This window comes from Bombina bombina, chromosome 2 (assembly GCF_027579735.1).
Source record: "Bombina bombina isolate aBomBom1 chromosome 2, aBomBom1.pri, whole genome shotgun sequence".
Taxonomy (NCBI): domain Eukaryota; kingdom Metazoa; phylum Chordata; class Amphibia; order Anura; family Bombinatoridae; genus Bombina; species Bombina bombina.
This window is the reverse complement of record NC_069500.1, coordinates 936,251,021-936,275,636: the sequence shown is the minus strand read 5'-3', so window position 1 is coordinate 936,275,636 and position 24,616 is coordinate 936,251,021. Positions and strand designations below refer to the sequence as shown.

Here is a 24,616-nt window from a genome sequence, read left to right as displayed (position 1 = left end):
GCTTAATTGTACTTCAGACACATCTTGTGTACAATTTATATACACATGAATATGGACTTATGCTGATTCAACCAAGCTTTTAATATATCCCTAGAGTTTCTGTTTATGGGGACAAACACTTATTTTCTTACCTGCTTCAGAGTGAGGGTTTTGGCTTTTTCTTTTGAAGTTCCCATTTCCCACACACAGATCACCGTGCTTGTCCCTCCTGTTATCACCATTTTAGGGTTTGGGCAAATAGCACACAAAATCTGTCCCCATTCAGATAGGCACTCGTACACAACAACCGCCTGCCAAATAAACATTTTAATTTTTGATTACTAGACTTCTTCCATTGCAACTTGATAAACTGATAAATACTTCATTTTTAAATAGTTGCTTTTTAAAGAATATGTTTATTTAGTCTGGGAAGTGCTTAAATGATACTTTGGTTTGGGTAAAAAAAAGAAAACATTACAAAATGCATCAAGGAGTGTGCTTTAAATCACTGCTGGCTTACCAGCATCTGTGCAAAACGCGTCAGCGGGTGGTAATATACCAGCTCTTTTGAGTCTTTGTAATTGTATCTTAATAGACTTTAATAAATAGTACATTTTACAGAGTTATTTCGCTAACTGCTTTACTTTAATTAATACTGTCTGCCTTCAATACTCCAAGAAGATAGCAGAGTTTAGCAAAGTATCTTATGGTCCCCAGATTTACTTATTTGTTATAATTTGTCTGACAGTACTTCAGCTCTTGAGGATAGAAGTTGACAAGGGCACTTGCTACTTATACTGGATATTTGTGTGGATTACATACTATTTTGCTGTTAATTACCAGCATCATAGTTTGGTCCACTGCTGTTTACTCTATAATGAGAAGATATACTATGGTCTAATTAGCGTCTGTGCTTTGCATTTCCACTGAGGGAAAATATGTACTTTGAAGCACCTCAAAATCACTACCTGTCTAGTTTATTTAGCCAGAAATCTAATACTAGTGATGATTGATTAACTGGATTAAAGTACTATGCTTGTCACTTTTCAATTAAAAACACACACTAAAAAGTTTTTCTTCTTAGAAAAATAAATGCAGACTGTAGGAAACATGGCACAATATGGGGTAGGATTTGGTGGGAAGTTGGTAAAGGTAAATAAAGCCAATTAAAAATTTGGATGGGCTATTTGTATTTTTTTTTGTTATTTTGTAAATCTTTGAGTTCTGACCACAAGAAGTAGGAGGTGATCTGGGACAATTGGATTAAGCTGTCAATCTATCAAACTATTTAACAGGAAACTCCTCCCACCCATCTTCCTAAAGTTTCAACATTGAGCTAACTGAAGAGAGAAGAGGAAGAAGAAAAGAGAACTAGAGCTGAACACAAGAGCAGAATCGGAACCTGATCACATACAAATGGTAAAACGGGATAGAAGAATCACCCCATTGGTCCCATCTGTAGACTTATAGTCTTGATGGTTTGATCCTGAAGAGGGTAGAGGGGAGTAAGCTATAAAGGTATGCAGGAAAACACACTACTTATCACTGTGTCCTAAGAATGAGTGAGACCCTGTGGACCCTAAGGAGGCATATTTACATTTCTGTAGCGTGAGGAGCAGCACCAAAAAAGGAAAGTGGGTAGGAGTAGTATTGGTACAGACTACATAAGCACCAAAAAGGGAGCAATGCTTCACCTGTCAGTGGCAACATAAATTTGCATAAAGCACAGGGAGTGTTTGGGTTCAGCTGTTTATTTTTATATTTAAAACGGTCCTGTTGAACTGAAAACAGGTCCCAGATGAAACATAACCATGTCATAGCTTGATCCTAAAGAAGAAATAGTTGGACACATATTACAATAACAGACACGTATCACCTCTTCTTGTATTAAATGTTTTCCATTTGTATAAAATAGCAACCAAAGTAAAAATACATTTGGTAACTTATTGTATGTGATGGATTTACTGAAATGTGCCTCAAAGCATTGGATAATATTCTGCTCCTGTGCTGCAGCTGCCAGAATGTAATGCAGCTAGAGTCTCGGTACCGGATTAGATCCACGGTTGAGAAGCACTGTTTACAAACATAGGGGATAGGAAAATGCTCTGCTGCACAAGACAAGCATAAAAAAACTAACAAAAACCCAACTACAAACGTGCATCATGTGCAGTAATAGCATGCAAACTACTAAAGAGAATGGGAAGCGGAGCAGGAGGAGAACATGGAACTTTAAGCAGTTGTGCAAATCTTATCCAAGTATGAGGGAAGGCACATGGAGAACTGAGCACTGTAATCACTTTAAGAAGAGCAAGAGTGTAGAACATCTTGCATGGGGAGGGGGAGGGAAAAGCTTGTATATAAAGTATGCATTAAACATTTATTTAAAAAACATGGATGCAAAAGGGGGCATGCTATGGTTCTAGATAAGCCAATAGAAAGTCATCCATGAGGGGTCCAGCAGGAGCAGCTGTGTCTCTCCTGTCTGTCGCTTTTTAACTTGCTTGCCTATGTTTATAATAGAATTTATGCCTCAATAATTGCGCATTACTCATGGTGCCCACTATAACAGTTGTTAATACTTAAAAGTAATTTAGCCCTCGGATTGTAAGGCCTTAGCTTACTACAGATTACTATAATGGTGGGCCCATGTATATTTGATAAATTGAGCTAATCAGTATTTACTCACAAACTGGGTTTAAGTGTTTTTAACATTTTTTCTCTGCTACTGTGTGAATGTGTGTTCCTAGCTTAATCAATAAAGACTTAAGGTATGAATGATATGGAACTTTTTAAACAATAAGAGTAATTTCTAAGAACTATTTCTTTTGGAGTTAATATTGATTATAACTTTGTGGAATTCTTTGCTAAAAAACCTTATTGTATCTCTTATACAATTAGTTTATCTAGTTGTTCTGCTTTGTTCTCCTAAGAATCCACATCAGATACTGGTCCCAGTAAGTAGAAATTATTTATACATAATAATAGTTAAAGGCACACTTATTGTGATATATAAACTGGAGCGATATCTGTTATTACCTAACTCCAATAATCCCCAACCCCATATGTTCTAAAGAAAGTCATCCAGTTTTAACAGAGAGTAAAATGGGCAGAACTCAAGAAAAGATTGGATGGAAGATGTAGAAGTTTACTGTTTAAGTGTCTACTTATTTCCAAATGGTGGTTTAATATTAACCCAATGATCTGGAACCATCTCCTGCTCTATGTGCTGTCACTAGACCTCCCAACTGTCAAGCATCTTGTAAAATTGTGGTGGGTTGGGAGGTTGACCTGCTTTCCTGCCTCAGTCAACTCCTATCCTCGGGCAAATGTTTGTAGGATGGCCCAGCTGCACTCACAACATGTAACATCTGCACCCCTGCCCTTCCCGCTATGGTTCAGCCCACAAGTCCAAAGGCCAAAAGCCGAAAACGCTTAAGACTGCTGCAGCCAAGGGCCTATGCCATGTGCTTCCTGTTTTTATGTCTACTCTTTATATCTAATAAAAGCTAAGTCTTAGCCTTTTAGTCTCCTGCCACACTGTTTGTTTTGTTCATCATCCCAAAAGTCCCCCAACCACCCTGTCCCAGTAAGCCTCCGGGAAACGTTGGGATGCATGCGTTATATGAACATAACAGACACATTGAATAAAAAATTTAATTATAATATAACTACAGAAACATATTATGACAGAAAATCTAGCAATTAAAATCACAAACCTTGTCAGACTCATAGGTTCCTAGCCTGCAACTGAGGTCTGCATAGCCCCAAGCAAAAGACTTGTTCCAGGTAGGGGGAGTAAGAACCTTGTTTTGTTCTACAGCCAGGATTCCTTTATCTGTGCAAACTATTTGCCCCACGGGCTCCTTCAGTTCTAAAAATAAAATGGAAAAAAGAGACTTTTAAATATTAGTCAACCCTTGCTTATAGTTCACAATTTTATTAATCAACTTGCACCCCACATTCAGAAAAGAATACATATTTACTGGGCATCTGCAGAGGTTGCATTGTGCTAAGTTATTGGATTGGTTTAATAAACCATCTGTTATACAAAAAAAATCTCAGAAAAGAAGGCTGTGACAAAAACAGCCTTATAGTTAACAATAAATTAATTCCTTCACATTTGTAAAAGAAGAACCACATCAGCACAACTTGCAAGTAGGAAAGTCTATAAAAATTTTGGTGGGGAGAGTACAGGGAAGGCCTCTCCCCTACAGATACACCCCCCCCCCCTTTCCTGCTTGAGTTAGTTGATATAAATTCTAACAACATAAAAATGTGAATATCTTAGATCTTTAACAATCTGGGAATCTAGATAGGCAGTAAACCTGTAACTGTTGTTTATCAAGTTGGTTTGTATGAAGTCCTGGGAGAATTAGCTGTCAGGGGCGCTTTATCAAAATTACTGGGGAAAGGGGAATAGATTCTGGACCATTGCTACATTGGTCCATGATGATCAAAATCTTGCCAGCATGGAGAGAAATAATGCAATTTTTTTTAGCACTATAATGTATTGTGTATGTCTCTCCTTCATATTCAGAGCTCTGCTTAGCATTATAAATGGCTCTTAACTCCTTAATGACCACAATGTACCCTGTATGTCACTGGTCCTTAAGGGGTTTTTCAGGACATAATAGCACAAGTCTAGAAAGAACACGCTATTAATGCACTCCCTCCAGCAGGCTTTGTGGAATAGATCAGTCTCAACGCTGGTGGCAAGACCGCGCTATAAAACAATCAAGTTAAAAAAAAAGGCCAGTGACATACAGGGTACGTCGCTGGTCCTTAAGGGGTTAAATTAATATTTGCCTTTCTAAAATGTTTGCAGCACTAACGAGACTTCTTAGATAATCTCGTCAGAGCAGAGAGCTTTACATCAGTGATGGGTGCAGAAGTGGTTCTTTAGGTATAGCCTTCCATGTTTGGTGGGCGTGTTCCGTTTTTAGCGCTTTATGGGATGGAGTGTTCCAGATATGCGCTTTTTGACAGCTGTATCTTGCTCAGTTTGTTTTGCACAATAGAGAGCAAATGCTGCATTTTTTTTAACCACAGTTTAAAAGATATATAAATATAAAATTGCACAGCTCCCGCTCTTTGTTGTGCACACTACACTGAAGTGCACAATATGGCTTAATAAAAAAAACTCATAGATTTGTGAAAGTGCACCACTTCTGTCACAGGGTGTGAGAATACTTAAAGGGATAAAATCAGTGCTGCGGAATCTGTTGGCGCTCTACAAATAACCGATAATAATAATAATAATAATACTCATATGCTAAATCACTTGAAAGTGATGAAGCATAACTTTAAAAAGCTGACAGGAAAATATCACCTGAGAATCTAAATTTAAAAAATAATTAAACAAGAACTATAAAAATGGCTCTATATGGGGCGCCTAACGATAGAATACATAAAACATACAAGGTGAAACAAAGTATATACAGATAATGATACACAACAATAACCCTAGTCACAGTATATACTGAACTACCATATATTGTCAGTTCATCAGGGGTTAAAGTTCCTGGACTCCCATATATTGTCAGTTCATCAGGGGTTAAAGCTCCTGGACTCCCATATATTGTCAGATCATCAGGGGTTAAATTTCATGTAGCAATTTCAGGATCACAGTGGCTGCACTCCTCTTCACACGAATATAGTGGAATAAAACAACAGCATCTAGCAAATATAAGAGAGGCGCCTCATGTGTGTATCAGTTACCAAATAGACAAATCAGATAGAAATTGTCAAACACAGGGTACTCCTTATTTGCTTATTTGCTAGTAAACGCAGGCTGGCAGTATAAAGGTCCATCAGCTCACCTCCTTACGCTGTTGCCTGAGGAAACAGCGTAACTGCTGAGAAACGTGTGTTGCATATCTGGGGGTACAGGCTGTGTATACCCACCAGTTTTTAACACTGTATTGTTTACATTGTATATGGTTTTAATAAATCAGTTTTTAAACTACAACAGTGTTTACAAGCCCTAATTGCCAGGTGCACATATGTGTTGGGCCTACTGTTTGGTTCATCACTGTGAGTGAGCTGTCCCTGGACTACGTGCAGCTGTTGGGAGGAGGTGAGCTGACACACCTTTATACTGCCAGCAAGCGTCTACTAGCACATAAGGGTGCTCTATGGAAATGTGAGCACCCTGTGTTTGACATTTTCTATCTGATTTGTCTATTTGGTGACTGATACACACAAGGCGCCTCTCTTATATTTGCTAGCTGCTGTTGTTCAATGTAAAAAACAGAATTTATGCTTACCTGATGAATTACTTTCTCTTGTGGTGTATCCAGTCCACGGATTCATCCTTTACTTGTGGGATATTCTCCTTCCCTACCGGAAGTGGCAAAGAGAGCACACAGCAGAGCTGTCCATATAGCTTCCCCTCTAGCTCCACCCCCCAGTCATTCGACCAAAGGTTAGGAAGAAAAAAGAGAAACCATAGGGTGCAGTGATGACTGTAGTTTAAAAAAAAATGTATTACTTGACTTAATTGCCAGGGCGGGCCGTGGACTGGATACACCACAAGAGAAAGTAATTTATCAGGTAAGCATAAATTCTGTTTTCTCTTGTAAGGTGTATCCAGTCCACGGATTCATCCTTTACTTGTGGGATACCAATACCAAAGCTTTAGGACACGGATGAAGGGAGGGAACAAGACAGGTACCTTAAAAGGAAGGCACCACTGCTTGCAAAACCTTTCTCCCAAAAATAGCCTCCGAAGAAGCAAAAGTATAGAATTTGTAAAATTTGGCAAAAGTATGCAGTGAAGACCAAGTCGCTGCCTTACAAATCTGTTCAACAGAAGCCTCATTTTTGAAAGCCCATGTGGAAGCCACTGCTCTGGTAGAATGAGCAGTAATTGTTTCAGGAGGCTGCTGGCCAGCAGTCTCATAGGCCAAACGGATGATGCTTTTCAGCCAAAAGGAAAGAGAGGTAGCAGTCGCTTTCTGACCTCTCCTCTTACCAGAATAGATAACAAACAAGGAAGATGTTTGTCTGAAATCCTTAGTTGCTTGTAAATAGAACTTTAAAGCACGAACCACATCAAGATTGTGTAACAGACGTTCCTTCTTCGAAGAAGGATTAGGACACAGAGAAGGAACAACTATTTCCTGGTTAATATTCTTGTTAGAAACAACTTTAGGAAGAAAACCAGGCTTGGTACGCAAAACTACCTTATCTGCGTGGAACACCAGGTAAGGTGAATCACACTGTAAGGCAGATAATTCTGAAACTCTTCGAGCAGAAGAGATAGCTACCAAAAACAAAACTTTCCAAGATAACAACTTAATATCTATGGAATGTAAAGGTTCAAACGGAACCCCTTGAAGAACTGAAAGAACTAGATTTAGACTCCATGGCGGAGCCACAGGTTTATAGACAGGCTTGATTCTGACTAAAGCCTGAGCAAACGCTTGAACGTCTGGTACCTCTGCCAGACGCTTGTGTAAAAGGATAGACAGAGCAGATATTTGTCCTTTTAAGGAACTAGCTGACAATCCTTTCTCCAATCCTTCTTGGATAAAGGACAATATCCTGGGAATCCTAATCTTACTCCATGAGTAACCCTTGGATTCACACCAACAAAGATATTTCCGCCATATCTTATGGTAGATTTTCCTGGTGACAGGCTTTCTATCTAACACCACATTCACTTTACCCTCCCGAGAGAGACCCTAGTGCTTAGAGCCGGCAAAGAGAATGACTGGGGGGTGGAGCTAGAGGGGGAGCTATATGGACAGCTCTGCTGTGTGCTCTCTTTGCCACTTCCTGTAGGGAAGGAGAATACCCCACAAGTAAAGGATGAATCCGTGGACTGGATACACCTTACAAGAGAAAAGAAATAAAAATATTTTACCTCACAATTTCCTCAGCTCACCAGAGTAAGTGCTGTGTAAAAAGTTATCTTTCAGCTGCTGTACAGCTGCAGGTAAAAAAAAAAGGAAGAAATGAACAGCAGCCAATCAGCATCAGCAGTGCTGAGGTCATGAACTCTTTTACTGTGATATCATGAGATTTCACTTAAAGGGCCATAATACCCAAATGTTTAAACACTTGAAAGTGATGCAGCATAGCTCTAAAAAGCTGATTAGAAAATATCTCCTGAACATCTCTATGTAAAAAAGAAAGATATTTTACATTAAAAGTTCCTCAGTAGCCACCTCCCATTGTAAAGGATTTCTAAGCAGCATATTAGTGTGTCTGTCCCGGGACAACTGAAAGGATGAGCTTCGTGCACTCTCATATTATTTCACCAATCAGGTAAAGGAAGCTTACTATGAAATCTCATGAGAGTTAAGTCAAATCTCATGAGACCACAGTAAGAGTTCATGACCTCAGCACTGCTGATGCCGATTGGCTGCAGTTCATTTCTTCATTTTTTTTATTTTTTTTACCTGCAGCTGGGAGCAGCTGAGTATAACTTTTTACACAGAACTTACTCTGGTGAGCTGAGGAAATTGTGAGGTAAAATATCTTCCTTTTTTACATAGAGATGCTCAGGTGATATTTTCCTGTCAGCTTTTTACAGTTATACTGCATCAGTTTCAAGTGATTTAGCATATGAGTATTATGTCCCTTTAACTCTCGTGATATTTCATAGTAAACTTCCTTAAACTGTATAGGGAAATAACATGATTGTGCATGAGACACACTCCCTTGCAGGTCCTGGGACAGACATACTGATTTGCTACTTAAAGTCCATTACAATGGGGTGTGAATACTTAGGACATTTTACATAAAGAAGTTCAGGTGATATTTTTTAGTCAGCTTTTTACAGGTATGCTGCATCACTTTCAAGTGTTTCAACATTTGAGTATCATGGCCCTTTAAAGAACCAGTCAACACAGTAGATTTGTATAATCAACAAATGCAAGATAACAAGACAATGCAATAGCACTTAGTCTGAACTTCAAATGAGTAGTAGATTTTTTTCTGACAATTTTAAAAGTTATATCTATTTCCACTCCCCTTGTACCATGTGACAGCCATAAACCAATCCCAAATGCATACACGTACCATGTGACAGCCATCAGCCAATCCCAAATGCATACATGTTTATTCTGCACATGCTCAGCAGTAGCTGGTGACTCAAAAACTTTAAATATAATAAGACTGTGCACCTTTTGTTAATGGAAGTAAATTAGAAAGTTGTTTAAAATTGCATGCTCTATCTGAATAATGAAAGTTTAATTTTGACTTGTGTCCCTTTAAGCTCCAAGATGGAGAAGTGTGAAGATGCAGAGCTTCACGAACGGGTACGTTAAGGGGTTAAAATAAGGGAACTGCTTTAAGAAGAGTTGTAAGCACACAAGAAAAAACATAATTTATGCTTACCTGATAAATTTATTTCTCTTGTAGTGTATCCAGTCCACGGATCATCCATTACTTATGGAATATATTCTCCTTCCCAACAGGAAGCTGCAAGAGTCCACCCACAGCAAAGCTGCTATATAGCTCCTCCCCTAACTGCCATATTCAGTCATTCGACCGAAAACATGCAGAGAAAGGAAAAACCATAGGGTGCAGTGGTGACTGTAGTTCAAATGAAAAAATTACCTGCCTTAAAGTGACAGGACGGGCCGTGGACTGGATACACTACAAGAGAAATAAATTTATCAGGTAAGCATAAATTATGTTTTCTCTTGTTAAGTGTATCCAGTCCACGGATCATCCATTACTTATGGAATACCAATACCAAAGCTAAAGTACACGGATGATGGGAGGGACAAGGCAGGTACTTAAACGGAAGTTACCACTGCCTGTAAAAAACCCTTTCTCCCAAAAATAGCCTCCGAAGAAGCAAGGTATCAAATTTGTTAAATTTGAAAAGTATGAAGCGCAGACCAAGACTCCGTCTTGTAAATCTGTTCAACAGAAGCCACATTTAAAAAAGGCCCAAGTGAAAACCACAGCTCTAGTAGAATGAGCTGTAATCCCTTCAGGAGGCTGCTGTCCAGCAGTCTCATAAGCTAAATGAATTATTCTTTTTAACCAAAAAGACAGAGAGGCTGCTGAAGTCTTTTGACCTCTCCTCTGTCCAGAATAGACAACAAACAAGGTGAACGTTTGATGAAAACTGTAGTAGCTTGTAAGTAAAACTTTAAAGCACAAACCACGTCCAATATTGTGTAATAGACGTTCCTTCTTTGAGGAAGGATTAGGATACAAGCATGGAACAACTATCTCTTGAGTGATGTACTTGTTAGATACCACCTTAGGAAAAAACCCAGGTTGGTACGCAGGACTACCTTATCCGTACGAAGGACCAGATAAGGAGAATCACATTGTAACACAGATAACTTGGAGACTCTACGAGTCGAGGAATTAGCTACCCAAAAGGAACTTTCCAAGATAAAGATTGATATCTATGGAACAAAAAAGGTTCAAACGGAACTTCTTGAAGAACCTTAAGAATCAGGTTTAAGCTCCATGGCGGAGCAACAGTTTTAAACACAGGCTTGGATCTAACCAAAGCCTGACCAAATGCCTGAACGTCTAGAATACCAGCCAGACGCTTGTGCAAAAAAATAGACAGAGTGAAAATCTGTCCCCTTTTAAGGAATTAGCTGACAACCCTTTTCTCAAAAACATCTTGGAGAAAAGATAATATCCTGGGAATCCAGACTTTACTCCATGAGTAACCCTTGGATTCATAACAATCAGATATTTACACCATATCTATGTTCAATTTTCCTAGAGACAGGCTTTCATGTCTGTATTAAGGTATCAATGACTGACTCGGAGAAGCCATGCTTTGATAACATCAAGCGTTCAGTCTCCAGGCAGTCCATCTCAGATTGATTCTATTTAGATGGTTGAAAGGACCCTGAGGTAGAGGGACCTGTCTCAGAAGCAGAGACCGTGATGGAAAGGATGACATGTCCACCAGATCTGCATACCAGGTCCTGCGTGGCTACGCAGGCGCTGTCAAAAACACCAAAGCCCTCTCCTGCTTGGTCTTGACCTCCGGAGGAAATCCCACTCCCCCGGAAGAAAAGTCTGACGACTTAGAAAATCCACCTCCCAGTTCTCAACACCTGGGATATGGATAGCTGATAGACAAGAGTGAGTCTCTGTCCAGTGAATTATTGTAAGACTTCTAACATCGCTAGGGAACTTCTGTTACCCCTTGATGGCTGATGTAAGCCACAGTCGTGTATATTGTCCGACTGAGTATGATGTACCTCAGAGTTGCTAACTGAGGCCAAGTCTGAAGAGCATGGAATATCACTCCCAGTTCCAGAATATTTATTAGAAGGAGGGTCTCCTCCTAAGTCCACTATCCCTGAGCCTTCAGGGAGTTCCAGACTGCATCCCAACCTAAAAGGCTGGCATCTATTGAAACAATTGTCCCATCTGACCTGGGGAAGGTCATACCCTTGGACAGATGGACCCGACATAGTCACCAGAGAATAGAATCTCTGGTCTCTTGGTCCAGGTTTAACAGGGGGACAAATCTGTGTAATCCCCGTTCCTCTGACTGAGCATGCATAGTTGCAGCGGTCTGAAATGTAGACGTGCAAACGGTACTATGTCCCTTGCCGCTACCATTAAGCCGATTTCATTCATGTACTGAGCCACCGAAGGGCGCGGATGGGATGAAAAAACACGTCAGAAATTTAGAAACTTTGACAACCTGGACTCCGTCAGGTAAATTTTCATTTCTACAGAATCTATCAGAGTCCCTAGGAGGGAAACCCTTGAGATTGGGGATAGAGAACTCTTTCCTTGTTCACTTTCCACCCATGTGATCTCAGAAATGCCAGTACTACGTCCGTATGAGACTGGGCAATTTGACGCCTGTATCAGGATGTCGTCTAAATAAGGGGCCACTTCTATGCCCCGCGGTCTAAGGACCGCCAAAGCGACCCCAGAACCTCCATAAAGATTCTTGGGGCTGTAGATATCCCAAAGGAAAGAGCTACAAACTGGTAATGCCTGTCTAGAAAGGCAAACCTGAAAAACGATGGTGATCTTTATGCATCACAATGTGAGGATAAGCATCCTTCAAATCCATTGTAGTCCTCTATTGACTCTCCTGGATCATAGTTAAGATGGTACGAATAGTTTCCATCTTAAATGACGGAATTCTGAGGAATTTGATTAAGATCTTTAGATCCAAAATAGGTCTGAAGGTTCCCTCTCCTTGGGAACCACAAACAGATTTGAGTAAAAACTCTGTCCCTGTTCCTCTCTTGGAACTGGATGGATCTCGTACACAATGTAAGAATGCCTCCTTTATCTGGTTTGCAGATAATTGTGAAAGGCGAAATCTCCCCTTTTTTTGGGGGGGAATCTTTGAAATCCAGAAGATATCTCTGGGATATAAATTCCAATGCCTAGGGATCCTGGGCATCTCTTGCCCACGCCTGGGCAAAGAATGAAAGTCTGCCCCCTATAGGATCCGTTACCGGATAGGGGTCCGTTCCTTCATGCTGCCTTAGAGGCAGCAGCAGGCTCCTTGGCCTGCTTATCTTTGTTCCAGGTCCGATTGTCTCCAGACCGCCTTGGACTGAGCAAAAATTCCCTCTTGTTTTGCCTTAGAGGAAGAGGATGCCACACCTGCCCTGAAGTTTTTAAAAGGTACGAAAATTAGACTTTTTTTTTTTTTTTGCCCTTGATTTAGACCTATCCTGAGGAAGGGCATGACCTTTTCCTCCAGTGATATAAGCAATAATCTCCTTCAAACCAGGCCCGAATAGGGTCTGCCCCTTGAAGGGAAGTTAAGTAGCTTATTTATTAAAGTCACGACAGCTGACCATGATATAAGCCATAGCGCTCTGCGCGCCAGTATAGTAAAAAACAGAATTCTTAGCCGTTAGTCTAGTCAAATGAACAAGGCATCAGAAAACAAAGGAATTGGCTAGCATAAGCTTGTCAAATATATTCATCCAATGGAGTCGCTTAACTGTAAAGCCTCATCAAGAGACTCAACCCAGAACGCCGCAGCAGCAGTGACAGAAGCAATGTATGCAAGGGGCTGCAGGATAAAACCCTGTTGAATAAACATTTTTTATCCATTGGATCTAAAAAGCACAACTGTCCTCGCCAGAGGTAGTGGTACGCTTAGCTAGAGTAGAAACTCTTCTCTCCACCTTAGGAACTGTCTGCCAGAAGTCCCGTGTGGTGGTAACTATTAGAAAACATTCTTCTAAAAAATAGGAGGGGAAGAGAACGGCACACCTGGTCTATCCCATTCCTTATTAAAAATTTTTTTAGTAAACCTCTTTAGGTATTGGAAAAACATCAGTACACACCGGCACTGCATATTATTTATCCAGTCTACACAATTTCTCTGGCCCTGCGATTGTACACATTCATTCAGAGCAGCCAAAGCCTCCCTGAGCAACAAGTGGAGGTTCTCAAGCATAAATTTTAAATGTAGAAATATCAGAATCAGGTTAAATCATCTTCCCTGAGTCAAAAAAAAAAATCACCCACAGACTAAGCATATTGTGAGGTAGTATCATACATGGTTCTTAAAGCGTCTGTATGCTCTGTATCTACCCCCAGAGCTAACTGCTTTCCTTTAATTTCAGGTAGTCTGACTAATACTGCTGCCAGAATATTATTCACCACCTTTGCCATGTCTTGTAAAATAAACGCTATGGGCGCCCTTGATGTACTTGGCGCCATTTGAGCGTGAGTCCCTGAAGCGGGAGTCGAAGGGTCTGACACGTGGGGAGAGTTAGTCGGCATAACTTTCCCCTTGACAGAATCCCCTGGTAAAAGAAACGCTATGGGTGCCCTTGATGTACTTGGCGCCATTTGAGCGTGAGTCCCTAAAGCGGGAGTCAAAAGGTCTGACACGTGGGGAGAGTTAGTCGGCATAACTACCCCCACGACAGAATCCTCTGGTGATAATGTTTTTAAAGACAAAAAATGATCTTTATTGTTTAACATGAAATCAGTACATCTGGTACACATTCTAAGATGGGGTTCCACCATGGCTTTAAAACATAATGAACACAGAGCTTCCTCTATGTCAGACATGTTAGAACAGACTAATAATGAGACTAGTAAGCTTGGAAAACACTTTAAATCAAGTTAACAAGCAAATATATAAAACGTTACTGTGCCTTTAAGAGAAACAAATTTTGTCAAAATTTGAAAAACAGTGAAAAAAAGGCAGTAAAACAAACGAAATTTTTACAGTACATGTAATAAGGTAACAGAGCATTGCACCCACTTGCAAATGGATGATTAACCCCTTAATGCAAAAAACAGATAAAAAAAAAACAAAAAAAACAAAAAAAAACGACATAGACGTTTTTAAAAACAGACACAACAAACTGCCACAGCCAACAGTGGGAAGCTTCAGTTAACTGTTTCTATGCAAAATTTAAGCCAGCCATGTGGAAAAAACTTAGGCCCCAATAAGTTTTATCACCAAACATATGTTAAAAAACGATTAAACATGCCAGCAAACGTTTTAAAACACATTTTTACAAGAGTATGTATCTCTATTAATAAGCCTGATACCAGTCGCTATCGCTGCATTTAAGGCTTTACTTACATTACTTCGGTATCAGCAGTATTTTCTTAGTCAATTCCATTCCTAGAAAAATATTTTACTGCACATACCTTATCTGCAGGAAAACCTGCACGCCATTCCCCCTCTGAAGTACCTCACTCCTCAGAATGTGTGAGAACAGCAAATGGATCTTAGTTACGTCTGCTAAGATCATAGAAAAACGCAGGCAGATTCTTCTTCCAAATACTGCCTGAGATAAACAGCACACTCCGGTGCCATTTAAAAATAACAAACTTTTGATTGAAGAATAAACTAAGTAGAAAGCACCACAGACTCTCACGACCTCCTATCTATGTTGAGGCTTGCAAGAGAATGACTGAATATGGCAGTTAGGGGAGGAGCTATATAGCAGCTTTGCTGTGGGTGGACTCTTGCAGCTTCCTGTTGGGAAGGAGAATATATTCCATAAGTAATGGATGATCCGTGGACTGGATACACTTAACAAGAGAAAAACAGTACGATTAGTAGTAAACCTACTTCTATGGTTGAGCCCAGCATTTTAATGTCCTTTTAAGTATATCTTTAAGGGCAAAAAATAGTTGAAAAATTAACATGCTCTAATTTGTTAGCGCAAAGGGATTAAACACACAGTAGAAGTGCTTCTCGGGACCTGAGAAGCACTGCTGTTCCCTAACTGAACTCGTGGCTGAACCAATTGGCAGCGCTAGAACATGTATTTTTTTTTACTATTATGGCCTTTTAAGGAGTTAATTTGTATGGGCGATTATGGGGAGAGATTAGTGATAGAGATTATAGGTAAATTGCACCTCAATGTACATCTTTTGGGGGGTACCCAAAGGAAGGAGGTGAATGACCGTGTTAAATAACTAAGTACATTTTTATTTAAATATTTAATTTGAACCAAAAGTGATATAACTCAGAAAATTTGGTTTAAAGGGACAATAAAATAAAAATTAAACTTTCACCATTCAGATAAAGCATGCAATTTAAAGAAAATTTGTCATATACTTCTATTATCAAATTTGCTTTGTTCTCTTGGTACCCTTTGTTTAAGAGCAAACCTAGATAGGTTCATAGAACACCAGAAGCTTCTGTCAGCAGTGTTTGCAATAATATTTGTGTTTGCAATAATATAAACACATGCACGCTCCTGAGTTCCTATGAGCCTACCTAGGTTTACTCTGCAACAAAGGATATGGAGAGAATGAAGCAAATAATAGAAGTAAACGGGAAAGTTTCTTAAAATTGCATGTTCTATTTAAATCATGAAAGTATAATTTGGACTTTCCTGTTCTTTTAACGGTAACACACATGCACATGGTCCTAAGTATGTATCTACAAAATATCCTATCTTATAAATCAGAAAGAAATGGAACAATGTTATGATACAAGGAATAATATGTCAAAGCACATTATATACAGGAAACATGACAGCCCATCCCTTGGATTGATTAGGCCTTTCAATATATAGGTTGCAGAGATTTGGTACATGTTTTGTTATTCAGGTGCAATGGTGAACAACACTGAATAACAATCCTTGAATAACAATATATGGATATATCAAACACATTACATTAAACTGATAAGATAGTTAAATGCATGTGGGTACATTCCAATTCTGAATAGAAGAATCTTTGGAACATGCCTACATATGCTGTCTAAGCTCAGTGTGATGTTATTTCAACACTGTGACTGCTAATAGAGCCGATGTTGGTTTGTATGATTCAAATTGAGTTGTTGCTGACAATACATGCCCCCTCTTGTTCTCTGAGCTGATGCAGGGTTTGAATACAGGTGCACTGAAGCATTTTAGTAATAAAATAAATTGCAAAAATAATTCTGTTGAAAACTGAAATAAACATTTAACATTTAATGGTCTGACTGACCTAAGGAAAAATAAATAAATCTTAACTTGAGCCTGTACCTTTAACAGGAGCAAGAGAAGGCCTCAGATTGTCCAAATGATGGAAAAAGATTTTGTCACATGCAGATCCCAGTGGCATAGACATTGATGTCAACTCTCCATTTATTCGACTCCTGACACGCTTTGGTGGATGAGGTTTTTTGAATAACTGCATTTGAAAATGATAATAAAAAAGAAAATTAGCTCAATGAATAAAACAAACCTACCTAGAAAATCTTTCCACCAAAGGATAGGAAGAGAACAAGTAAATTGGACACTATCTGAATCATGAAAGAAAAAAACTAAAAGAAATTCAGTGATTTTACCCCCTTGGCTATCAGCAAAACAAATATTATTTTACCAACACAAATGGAGTGAAGATTTATCTACTTTTTGCTTACATAGAGCTTTCATTTTATATATATACATTAGCTTACAATACTATTAACATATCTTTTTCTTTAGGCCTGTCTTAAGTGGTGTTAATTTCTTGTGCTACCAACATGGCTTCTTTCAGAAATATGACAGTGGGCATTATTAGAAGGAAATAACATTTTACAGTGTTCACCTCTGGTAACAGTAATTTGTTTATTCTAGAAACTGACTTGGGGCTACTAAGAATATGGTGGAAACAAGGAAGAAGGTAGCACTCTGATGAAAGAAAACACCTTTATGGGAGCAACGTTTCGAGGCTCCCTGCCCCTTTCTCAAGCTTACATACACTGAGGTGTGAACACAACTTTATTCACAAGGCAATTAATGAGGGACCAATCCCCAAGCTAGCAGGGGGCATGTGTAAACTATGACATCACACATGAGTGTTTATACAAAAGCTTGTAATTAGTTAATTACCCAACAAAGACTAATAAGGAGATTGGGCCCTCATCAAATAAGAATATTATATTAAAAAAATTGGGGTTACTAAGAATAAAAGCCCAAGTGCACATTGAGGGCTAAGTTTTCAGGGGAATTTATGTTTATTATCTATTATTTATCTTATTGCGTTCCATGCTGTATCATCTCATCTGGCTACATATTTCTTAAATCATCCATACCAGGTGTCTTTATAACATTTTTACTAATATACTTAAAAATGCCTTTACTGAAAGACTCTAGGACGATATATGCTATAACTATAGTTGGACAGATACACCATTTTGAACATTATATACAGTATAATCAGTTAATTGCTCATATTTTTACTTTCCAAGTAACCCAGCACAAAAAAGAAACCTTAAAACACAACACTTTGGTGATATAGTGTCATGAACCAAGCCTCCAGACTAAAAAGAAAAGGTCTGGGAGGCATTCTGCTAGAAAGGGCTATGTGGGGATTTGAACCTGTGGCTCTGTGCTTGCCAGTCGGTTTGCTCGCGTGTTGAGCCACAGCCAGTTCTAGCAATAGCATGGAACTTAAAAGATCTGATAAATTACTATTTGTCTTACTTTTAATTATACATGTGCAATAACACAGGTGCTCTTAATTTTGGAATTACTCAGAACCAATCCTGTGCAAAACCCCCCTATTTCAGGATGGCTCTTAGACTGCATTTTGTCTTCACATTGGTTATGTTTTGTCACAAGTCAGAACCTGTTTCCTGTATTTCTGTACTTATTTGAAGGAAGCCGTCACCCTTGCACCTGTGTACAAGTTTGCTACCTGCTTTGTGCAATTCCTGCACATCAGTTATTTCCAGGACAAATACTTTACCTGCTACCTGTTTACAAGTTTGTTCCCTGCTTTGTGTAAATCCTGCACTTCAGTTATTACCAGGACAAATATAGTTTTGTTAATCAATGCTAAATTGAAATTGATTTCTCATCTTTTTTACCTGTTTGGGGATTTGCCCAAAGTTATTAATAAAGCCTATGGTAGCGGTTTCTTTTAGCGGGTCATTGATGTTGTAAATGTCCACTTGGCCTTCGTAAAAGAGGTGGTGGAAGACATTAACTGCTTCCACAGCTGGTGGACCTTGTTGCTTGTACCCAAAGATCAAATCGATCCATTCATGCAGATGAGCGCTGACATAGTCACATTCTAGAGCCTGAAAGAATAGAAGACATATACAGAAGATTTGCACCCTTTATTTCCAAGGAGTCAAACACGTCGCCTACCTGACAATTTTTTTAAAGGACGTTTATTTATTAGGTGCTAATTAAACTGTAAATTACATTAACAAAATTCTTTGATTTAGCTACCTCTCTGTGTACACGAATGAATTCTCGGGGGTCTCCTTTAGCCCAAGGGGGAAGAAGAACGTCTCCCAGTTTTGTGCCATTTTGTTTGCAACCTAATCAACAAATTCAAAGGAATAAATAACATATTACGTCTTAAAGAACTTGATCAAAATGACTGACAAAATTATATCCACTCCCTTCTTACCCAGGTCAAAGTTGTTAGAGTTAAGGAGGAATTCTGGTAGATAAAAGAATTCTGGAATGAGTTCCTTGACATCAGCCATGTTGTGCTTGGAAGCAGAATACCATGCCTCACGCACACTATGAAACATTCGATCAGCAAGATCAAAATGGCCGCCCTATTCGAAAGCACATAAATAAAACAAAAATTTTCATGGTAATCTTTGTTCTCAAAAAACAAAAACGTATTCATCCATCCAACAATTCTAACTGGGTACGTTGTACCTAGGGTTGCCACCTCAGCAATTTTTCCCTGGAAACTAAGTTACACATTCTGCAGGGTGTGCAAGTGGAAATCTGTATAGTGTATTTGAATAGTGCTGTCCCGAAACACAATACATGTTCCTTCCTGCACACCCTGCAGCATGTGTAACTCATAGGTGTCCATGAAAACATGGCTGAGGTGGCAACCCTAGTTGTACCTGAACATGTACACATTATACCTGTAGTCGAAGAAATATCTGAGTAAATGGCTCCATTCTGACTAAATAAGAGGCAACTATCATTGCAGAAGAATAATGAGTCCCATAATGATAAGCTGGTGTCTCTCCTGTGGGGAAAAAAAATAACAATCATTAAAGAGCCTGGTTAATAAATCTGTAATATGGTGAAACATGCTGCGTTATCAGATCACTACTCTGTACAATCGATTAAAGGGGCTTAAAGGGACATAAAACAAGTCGGGATAGAGACAAAATAATATAATATGTACTTCAATTACTTTACCTGAAAATTTATACTGCAGTGCCTCACCATTAACCCTTTCTTTTTAGTTTCTGAATTGTAAAGCTCTAACCCCCCCCACACAATTCCTTTTATTGCTGTATCTATGTTTATTGTACTTTTGGTAGAATACAAAAGTGAATAGGAATTATCTGCTGGAGCTGCCTAGGAACTGTGAACTCAGTTAAAAGACAATGCCTGTGTCTAAACACTGATAAGAGGGGTGGAGCTAGCGGTTCCAGACAGCTTAGCTATGTAATTAATTTAGCTTATTTTTGAAAATTTTAAAATACTTGCCAGCAATTTTTAAACAATTTTTTATGCAAACTATTTTAAATTAATTAGCCCTTTTAGGATATACACAGATCTCAACCTGTTTTATGGCACTTTAAATACAAAATGTAATCCATCATTAAATGTTTAATTAGGAAAAGGAAAATAACGTTGCTATATACATGTATCATTCATTTTGTTTGCTTTTGCTAATTGTGCCTTCATCTTACTTAAAGGGATACTGTACTGAAAATGTGTAAACACCTTGCATTATAACAATACATTACTGTTGGGTTGCTATAGTATAACTTATCAGCCAAGTCTTAACATTTTTAAAATAAGTTAACATCCGTTTTACTGCAATTATTTTTCAATAGCCAAACTCCACCTATCTGGGGTTTAGTCCACAGACAACATGGCTAGCCATACTAACTTAATGACAGTGGCTAGGCTTGTGCATTGTTTTGCAATTGTTATCTGATAAAGCCAATTAGGGACATATATGTAGCTGGGTTAGCTTTGAGAAGTCAGCAGGGTGAATTTCAAGTTCTGAGAATTAGAAACTGCTCACTTTTCAGAGCTAAAATGACATGAAAAGGGAGAAAAATAAACAATGAAAATATGTTGCAAAGCAATTTTATAACTAAACATTTTATATAAAAAATCTCAAGGCGATTTCTGTCCCTTTAATTTGTTACACCAGCTGTTCCTTTGGCTTTATTTTTTTGTTTATGAAATAGCCGTTCTGCCAACTGAAACCCTCTCTCTCTATACAAAATATGTATCTTATCTCTAAATGCATACTGAAATACCCATATTTAAAGAGAACAATCAAAAATGAACATTTTAGTACCTCTATGTCCCACTCCCCACTGGGAGCATAATTTCTTCTAAGAATTTTTGTTTACAAAGCTTTTCTATACCCAGTACATAAGTACTGACATTTTCCATATAGCCGGATACAATAGGCAAAAGCAAATATTTAAAATGACAAAATAAAGGAGCTATTTGTAACAATTTAATAGGCTTCAGCAGGTAAAATGGGTCACTAGTAATGCATTAAAGGGTATAACAAATTATATTATTAGTTAAATGTATGTGACCTTGCAATATTGGTTAGATCAGAACACAAAGTCACTTACATTTGCCCCTAACTGATAACATCAAAGCAGAGCAGGCGCATGAATTGTATCAGAATGTCTTTTCTATGAAGTACTCTTGCTAACAAAATTTGGCTGTTTAATGATTTCATTGCTGATATATTCTCTACACTTATAAAATTAGTTTAACATCTTTCTAATCCAGTGTAATAGAAAATAACTTTGTAAATAACAAATATATTAAAACTCTTGATAATAAAAATGTAATACCAACAAAACTAGCTTGGATATTTTAACAGAGATAAGAATGCAGCAAACGTAGTTTATGTTGAGCCATTTTCAGAGATACCATTTATTATTAATTACTCTCTAATATTGGGATTCACTAATAGTGTTCAATAAAAAAAAAAAATAAACAGTGGAAACTCTTAGGTGAAAGGAGTTTGTAATATCAATGTCATAAACCTGTCTTTTATAATTGGCATAATGATGATGTATATCATAAATGGTAACTCATGGGCAGGGCATCTAGCTCTTTACAGTCGTGAAACTATCTGTAAATTTTATGTAATCATGTGACCATTTTACCCCATTTAAAAGTTCAGCAGAATGTGTTGGGTTATAAAGAAAGAATAATAACAAATAAATAATAAATTACCATTGGGATCCTCCCAGTCCTTATAACGTTTCTTATACTGAGCTAGGCGGTCATCAGTTTGTGCTCCCATTGGTTTAGCCAAGTTTCTAAATGTCTTCGGATTTGTCAGATCCAACTCCTATGGAGTAAAACATTTAAAAGAAAGTTATTTAGCATTTTACTAAGATAACATGTAAGGGACAGCACCGGTGCTACAATAAAGGGAGTCTAGGAGACCACCATAGGGCGTCCCTGCGGAGTGCACAGGTCAGCCAGAACAGCTGGAAACATCTGTTTGAAATATCTCATTGCACAGCCCCTGCCCTCAGCAAAACTAAAGCAGTCTTCATAAAAGTTGGTGGAGACGATGACAGAAGTGGGACTCGCTCCATCCACTTGGGTATTACTGGGCTGATGGGCATAACGATCTATTTCACTGTATACTGTATATAATTAAGATAGTTACAGTACAGTGTGTTAATTTTCAGTTTATAAATGTTCTGCATCATTATGGAGCACACTATGTGCTAAGTGTTGTGTTTATTAGCGTATAAATGTTCATTTTTACCTCTATACAGTGACAATTGTGCAAAATAAATAAGAGTTGTAATGGTCCCCTCTGTAAAACTTGCCAGTACTTCATTGCAAGTTAACGTGATGTTTTGTGGGGCTTAAAAAATGTGTACTTATGGGAAAATTTGTCAAAATGTATTTGCAACTTCTGAGAACATGCAGTTCGGGCTTGCAAGAGTGAGTCTGCAATCACAAATTTAATAATCAGAGATAAATCACCCCAAACTCGCTTGTTCGGGGTGATTGACAGGCCCTGTTCTCATGCAATTAATTGCCAAATGTGGCAATTCCAGGTGGACAGGTTCTCTGCTTGAGAACTTGTACACCTCCAGCTTGATACATTTTCCTATTATACATGCTAGTATCAGTAAAAGTATAATGGTAAAAAAGAGGTCATCCTGCTTCCAAGTTTGAGTGTTTTTTATATTGTCACCACTGGTTGATTCATTATGCAGAGCCACCACTGATTTGCTATGCTATACAGAGCCACCACTGATTTGCTATGCTATACAGAGCCACCACTGATTTGCTATGCTATACAGAGCCACCACTGATTTGCTATGCTATACAGAGCCACCACTTCGGTATGTTATGTCATGCTGAAATTAACTATATATATATATATGTAAACCATTACAGCCATTGTTGTTATAATCAGATTATCAGTGAAGAATTTGGTGTAATAACGGAAATCTATTTTTTTTTCTATCATGGATAAAGTAGTTATCTATAGCTGCTTAACACATCACTAGAACATTTTCTTAAGCAGCAGTTACGGCATAGTATATAATTTCTTCAAGGGAAAGGGGCACCAAAATGTGTCTTCGGCTGAACAGCCAAAAATCTTAGCACCAGCCCTGGTAAGGGTCTGTTTCTAAAGACATCTGAAATAATTACAAATATCATAACTAAATATTAATTAGAAAGCTCTGAAATGGGACAAAACATCAAACACCAGGGGGTCTATTTATCAAGCTCCAAACACAAGTTATAAAGCAGTGGTCTAAAGACCGCTGCTCCATAACCTGTCCGCCTGCTCTGAGGCAGCGGACAGACATCGCTGATAATCAACCCGATCTGGGTTGATCGACCCCCCCCACCGCTGGCCGCGAATCTGCATGGGGCGGCATTTATCGATGTGCGGCGGACATGGTTTGCTATAGCGGATCATGTCCGTCTGCACAATGATAAATGGACCCCATGTATAAAAATAATTCTCGGATATAGGTGCAAATCCCTTGTAATGTGTCATTAACATTATTAATTAAGTTAGAGATCAACAATTACCTCAGAGTCGTATTCTGCCAGGATCCATGGGAAAACAGGGTATTGCATGAGATCATTGTATGATCTGCCAGCCAAAGTGTTTAAGTGCATCAAATACTGGAAATTGCTGATTTCTCCCCTCTGCACAGACACAGACAAGAGATTAGCAAGGCAGCAAATACAAACATCCATTTTAGCTGAAATTATTATCTGTGAGATATTGCTGTGTAGTATGCTTAAGAATAAATGTGACGGGCCAAGAAAACAGATTTGACGCTTGTACACAGACACATTTTCTTTTATTATCGCGTATACCAGGTTTTATGGCTATTGGCGCTAAACAAATAAATTACATCATCCGAGAAAAGCAGAACTGAAAAAGAATTTAAAGACTTTGCCTTTCATATTTACTACCATGAACTGAAGTTTATATAAAGGAATATTAAGTTCTACATTTTTATTTTTTTATGAAATGTTTGTGTATTGATGCACCAAATAAAAACAGCTCAAAGCGTTAGAATGCTCACATAAAATATTTACTTGACAAACAATCATAAACACATACAATAAGTAGTGCTATGTATAAAAGGAAAAGCATTAATTATATAAAAAAAAGGAAACTTGCACTTAGAAAACTCCCAGCAGTATCATGAGTGACCAGACCTAGCCACTAAGCATGTTTGTATTTGAAAAGCACATTCATGGCTCTGATATAAATAGATACTATTTAGTGACCAGATTTATACTATTTGAGAGCTCTTTACGAAGGAACCCTACTCTTATTTGGTTACACTTAGGAAGGGGCGTGGCCTATTAAAATAAGATTAAAGTGATGGTAAACTTGACATTTTTTAAAATCAGGACTGGAGTCAAAGTAAGATTTAAGAGGGATTTTAATTGGTCACTTCTAATGAAGATGCGCTGTGACTTACTTTTTAATCTACCCTGTGCTTCTACATCCACTTTAAAAGTCATATTTTTTGTGAGCTGTTTGAACTGTTCTCCAATAAGCGCTCTAGCCGTTCGAGCACCGATTGGAGAACAATTCAAGCAGTTAGCTCACCAACAATATGAGTTTTGAAGTGGGCAAATTTACCCGTTTGCGGAAGGGCAATAATTTAGCACTCTACTTGTAATTGTAGAGTTTACCATCAACATTTTCTGTGTAGTAAAAATGGGAAATATAGTTTCCATTATTAATTTCCTATACTTTAATTGTGGGCTTTCCTGTTAAGAGT

The 24,616-nt window shown here is 38.3% G+C and overlaps 1 protein-coding gene across 5 annotated transcripts in view; it reads right to left on the bottom strand.

Moving 5' to 3' along the window:
* The window catches only part of WDFY3 (WD repeat and FYVE domain containing 3), an 840,855-nt gene that overhangs the window by 45,530 nt on the left and 770,709 nt on the right, over nucleotides 1-24,616 (bottom strand). For all 5 annotated transcript variants that reach the window (XM_053703393.1, XM_053703396.1, XM_053703395.1 and 2 more), the window contains 9 exons: nucleotides 23,400-23,519; nucleotides 21,561-21,678; nucleotides 19,250-19,356; nucleotides 18,772-18,925; nucleotides 18,588-18,679; nucleotides 18,221-18,433; nucleotides 16,410-16,557; nucleotides 3,696-3,850; nucleotides 132-290 (listed from right to left, as the gene is read on the bottom strand). In XM_053703393.1, the coding sequence (XP_053559368.1) occupies nucleotides 132-290; nucleotides 3,696-3,850; nucleotides 16,410-16,557; nucleotides 18,221-18,433; nucleotides 18,588-18,679; nucleotides 18,772-18,925; nucleotides 19,250-19,356; nucleotides 21,561-21,678; nucleotides 23,400-23,519 (1,266 nt within the window). The remainder of the gene's footprint in view (nucleotides 1-131; nucleotides 291-3,695; nucleotides 3,851-16,409; nucleotides 16,558-18,220; nucleotides 18,434-18,587; nucleotides 18,680-18,771; nucleotides 18,926-19,249; nucleotides 19,357-21,560; nucleotides 21,679-23,399; nucleotides 23,520-24,616) is intronic.